The sequence below is a fragment of the Priapulus caudatus genome, unplaced genomic scaffold (assembly GCF_000485595.1).
Source record: "Priapulus caudatus unplaced genomic scaffold, Priapulus_caudatus-5.0.1 Scaffold9, whole genome shotgun sequence".
Taxonomy (NCBI): domain Eukaryota; kingdom Metazoa; phylum Priapulida; class Priapulimorpha; order Priapulimorphida; family Priapulidae; genus Priapulus; species Priapulus caudatus.
Window position 1 is genome coordinate 731,066 of NW_014577070.1, and position 4,544 is coordinate 735,609.

Below are 4,544 nucleotides of genomic sequence, written 5' to 3' on the forward strand. Positions count from 1 at the left end.
CTCCCCTGCCCGGCTCTCTGACTCCCTGCCCCCCTCCAGCACCCAGCTCTCTGACTCCCTGCTTCCCCTTCCCCCGCCTGGCTTTCTGACTCCCTCCCTCTCCCCCCTCCCCCCGGCTCGCAGACAGAGAATTTTCGCAACGACAGCGAAGGCACGCCGAGCCCCTTTTTGCAAATACGTTCGTAATGCATCCCATTTTGCACCGGTGGACACGTGATAGAGTAATGTTAAAACGAAAGGGGTGTTCAAATTTGTTCTTTACTTTTTGTCTGTTGGTGTTCTCGTTTGTCTAGCTGCTCGGCTGCTCTCTGATAGCAACGTTTGGGTTTGCTACATGGGGTTATGGTTGCACTCGAAAAGGTAAAACTTGGTGCAGCTACAGATCCCGAGTATAAGTCTGTTTTCTCTTACTGTAATGCAGTTTGATGACATAGTTGACTGTATTTTTTTTATCTGTTTAGGACCAATGCAACAGGTAGTGAGAACCAGTCCGCAACACTCTGCCAGTGTTAGAGTAGTAGACCGAATGGCTTCAACCCAAGGCTATAAGACTGTCACACAGCAGGTACGGTCAGCTGTGATGTGTGGGTTGCCACACACTGTTCCTCACCACATACTTTCAAAACATTGCACGTAATAGCAGATTGCGTATTGTCATAGATAGAGATGCGTTTAGGGATACGTTTTTATTCTTGTGTTTATGCAAACTCTCTTATTCCAGCCATGGGTAACCGAAACCAGAGACACTAAAGATTCTGCAAGTGCATATTTGAAGAGGACATTGACGGAACATGTTCCACTGTCCTTCCCATCACTGCTTAGCTCCGCTCCATCCTTTGTTAGGGTGAGTCATCAGTAAATTCTCTACTGCTACGGATGTACTTCTTCATCTAGTAACACAAGTAACAACACTAGCTCACTAATTTATTTTTAAACATATATATTGGATAACTATTGCCAACTAACATTGTGGGAGTGGTCGTGAATTGTCCGCGATTTGTCTGAATCAATTTGAAAAAAAAACCATGTTTACTAACTCAATACCATGAAACACACATTTACATATGTAAATAAAAATAAGTAAATAAATATATGTTCGTGATAATACTCCGCTAATGATGTTGTGTAAATTTTTGTACAGCCCCTTAAGAACGTACAGGGCAAGCAGGGCCATCGCGTGGTGCTGGAGTGCCAGGTAACAGGACACCCGACACCCGAGATCACCTGGGCACGTGAGAGCATAACCATCAAGAGCTCTCCAGACTTCCAGATCACATACAATAATGGCGTCTGCACCCTGACCATTCCAAATATCTTCCCCGAAGATACTGGAAGGTGAGTCGTCGAGCTGCAGCACACACAAGAGGAGCCATTGAAAATGGATCTTATGAAATATTGCCTTCTGTACCTAATCTGCTACATTTCGTGCTATGGGTGTGTTATTGTATTGTGCAAAATGGAATCCTTCAAGTTATTAAATAGTTGTTGTGTGTACAGTTGGAATTGTGTTTAATTGTGATGTTTCCCCCATGCAGGTACACATGTACAGCTACTAATGCTTCAGGCAGCAAAACGACTTCAGCATTCCTTAGTGTGCAACGCGTTGATGAGACACCGTCAGTCGCAAGGCAAGCAACCTCTTCATTTACGTCAATCTAATTCTCGTGTAAATTCATCAGTCAGGTCGATCGTTCGAGTATCTCTGTAGATAGCTATTTGAGATGTACTTATTGCCTAATTGGCTAACTATTGTCCAACTCCTCTTGCAGTTTGCGACATTTAACGTTGGATTTTTTGTTTTTGTGATTCACATGCTAGTCGTTCGCCGTTTGTGACATCTAGATTTGTGTTTGCAAACTGTGCTTGTTGGTATTTTGCGATTCACGTGCAACTTTCCCATCATTGTAGGACGGCATCGGTGTTCGGTCCGCAAGCAATGATTCCGCCCAGCTTCATTAAGCAGCTTGGAACCATTAAGCTGGTCGAAGGAAACAGTGCTTTCTTTGAATGCATCGTGCGTGGGCAACCCGACCCAGAAATCATCTGGAGTCGCAGAGGCGTGCCCATCATGACAGGCTACAGGTGATTGTCACGTGGATACTTGTCCGTACAGGAAACAGCCAGTGATCGTGTTAATTCCTGCAGAAATCGATTCTGCCAGACTTCTCAGCACATACTTTATCGGATATTTAGTGAATTGTAAAGTTACATCCTTTAGATTACTTTGGACGTCATTTGATAGTTCTGGTAGAGACGTTTGCAAGGCCTGTAATGACGATTTTTTCCCCTTGTTTCAGATATAAAATAGATAACGATTACAAGACAGGAACTTGCACACTTACTGTTAGTAAGGTGTTCTACGACGATGAAGGAGAATATACATGTACCGGCGTGAACCCAGCAGGAGAGGCATCTACAACTGGCTACTTGCTTAGCGACTGTACGTTTTGATCAAACACTAATACGCAATTTAGCTATCTGTGTGATGTGATTGACAAGCAATGCTAGCCAACCGTGAGATGTTCTTAAAGACACTGCTTAGCTATGAAGTACCATAAATTCAACAGTTTGAACTGCACGTGTGAAAAACATGCATGAACTGGTCTAGATTGAGATTGACATTCTTAACTACAATATATAAAGTGGGCATGGTTATCTCTCTTTCTCTCTCTCTGATCGATGCCCTGCAGATTTCCACTCTTCTCTACACAAAATCTACAAGTTTGTGATTTCTACTTTGCAGTGAAGTATCGCGAGTATTTGAAGAGCCAGGGTATCGTGGAGCACGTGTCGCGCACGACTAAGCGCGGCTCGTTCGAGAGCGCGATGTCACCCAGACCGATCGTCGCTCGTACCGGAAGTCTCCCGCCGGCAAAGGCCAGACAGTCGCCGGTGAGAGTCTACGAATCCGACAGCGTACGTATCCGTGATTCCCAACAGGGAAAATTAACGATTGAATATGATAGAGCCACGCCGTCGGCTGCTCGGATAACTTCACGCGTTCAAATGAATTAAAACGCGTACGCGAAGTAAAAATTAAACGTGTATACTGAGTGAAGCATGAATGCTCTTTCTTAAATCCACTACCCACTAGCCGTCACTATAGGTTGTTGCAATGACCATAAACATTTGTACGACACGATACGTCTGACATCATAGCAATTTTCCGGGTGGCGTTCCGTTCTCGATGTGAACTCGATCCAACTCGACACGTTTCCTTCGCGATAGTTTCGTCGGCAATAGTTGATGTTCACCACGTCGTTCGCGCGTTGCAGGAGTTTTGTTCGCAATAGTCACTGTTCGTCGCGGCGTTTGCACGTTCCTGAAGTGTCGTTCGCAGTAGTCACAATAGATGTTCACCGCGATGTTCACACATTCTTGAAGTGTCGTTCGCGATGTTCGACGTTCACTCCGTCGTTCGCAATAGTCAATGTTCACCGCTTCGTTCGCAATAGTCGATGTTCACCGCTTCGTTCGCAATAGTCGATGTTCGTCCGCTTGTTTGATAGTCGATGTCACGTTCGTTGCAATGTCGATGTTCACCGCTGTCGTTTGCAGAATAAGTCCGATGTTCACCGCTTCGTTCAATAGTCGATGTTACGTTCAGTTCGCATATGATTTCCGCTTCGTTCGCAATATTTGATGTTCACCGCTTTGTTTGCGTGCGTTGCAGGAGTTTCGCTCATCACAGTATCACAGCCAGTGCAATCATGAAGTATGTACGCGGTACGAACACGAGATCTCGGCACAGATACAGCGGCTACGGGTCGGCAGCCCAGCCGAGTGCCCGCGCGCGCCATGAATGCGTGTCGCCGCCCGCGTACGGGGCGACGATCGGCATCGCACCACGCAGGCCGTTCGGGCGCCGTCGGCGCGATTCATCGGATCTGAGCAACTCCCTGCGAGCAGGCGAGGTCGTACTGTCAGATCGAAGTCAAAGCGCAGCACAAAGGTAGGTGGCGCTCAGTATTGTAATCGAGTGTTGTCCGATTTGCCACACTCCATGATATTAGGTTTACCGCACTTCGTACTACACTCGCCGCACTCTGCACTGCAGTCATTACGTTTGTCGTACTCTGCACTGCAGTCATTACGTTTTTGTTCTACTTGCTGCGTATGACGTTTCGCACCCGCTGCCTACGATTTACAAACTTCATTTACTACATTCGTAACACTCTGCACTACATTCATAACACTCTGCACTACATTCGTAACACTCCTCCCTACACTTGTCGCACGCGCACTATGTTTTTTCATAGTCCACACTACTTTTCTCGCTCCGCCGCACTACAATTCTCACTCTGCCTCCCTCTCCCTCGCCAGGTGACCTGGTTCAAGGACAGCAAGCGCATCTACCCGTCGCAGCGGCACATCATGCGGCAGCAGGGCAACACGCACACGCTGCACATCCGCGTCGCACTGCCCGAGGACAGCGGCGACTACACGGCGATGGTCGAGAACCACGCCGGCAGCACGACGAGCGGATGCCGCATCGTCGTCGAGACCGTCGTCGGCTTCGGCCGCAGGCCGTCCTACACGCCGCG

At 47.3% G+C, this 4,544-nt stretch overlaps 1 protein-coding gene across 1 annotated transcript in view; it reads left to right on the forward strand.

The window, feature by feature from the left end:
• LOC106806596 (palladin-like) overlaps window positions 1-3,802 on the forward strand; it is an 18,220-nt gene extending 14,418 nt beyond the window's left edge. The window contains exons 10-17 of the mRNA XM_014808591.1: window positions 462-565; window positions 722-844; window positions 1,142-1,335; window positions 1,536-1,628; window positions 1,909-2,082; window positions 2,298-2,440; window positions 2,744-2,916; window positions 3,674-3,802. Of these exons, the coding sequence (XP_014664077.1) occupies window positions 462-565; window positions 722-844; window positions 1,142-1,335; window positions 1,536-1,628; window positions 1,909-2,082; window positions 2,298-2,440; window positions 2,744-2,916; window positions 3,674-3,802 (1,133 nt within the window). The remainder of the gene's footprint in view (window positions 1-461; window positions 566-721; window positions 845-1,141; window positions 1,336-1,535; window positions 1,629-1,908; window positions 2,083-2,297; window positions 2,441-2,743; window positions 2,917-3,673) is intronic.
• The last annotated feature ends 742 nt before the right edge of the window (window positions 3,803-4,544 follow it).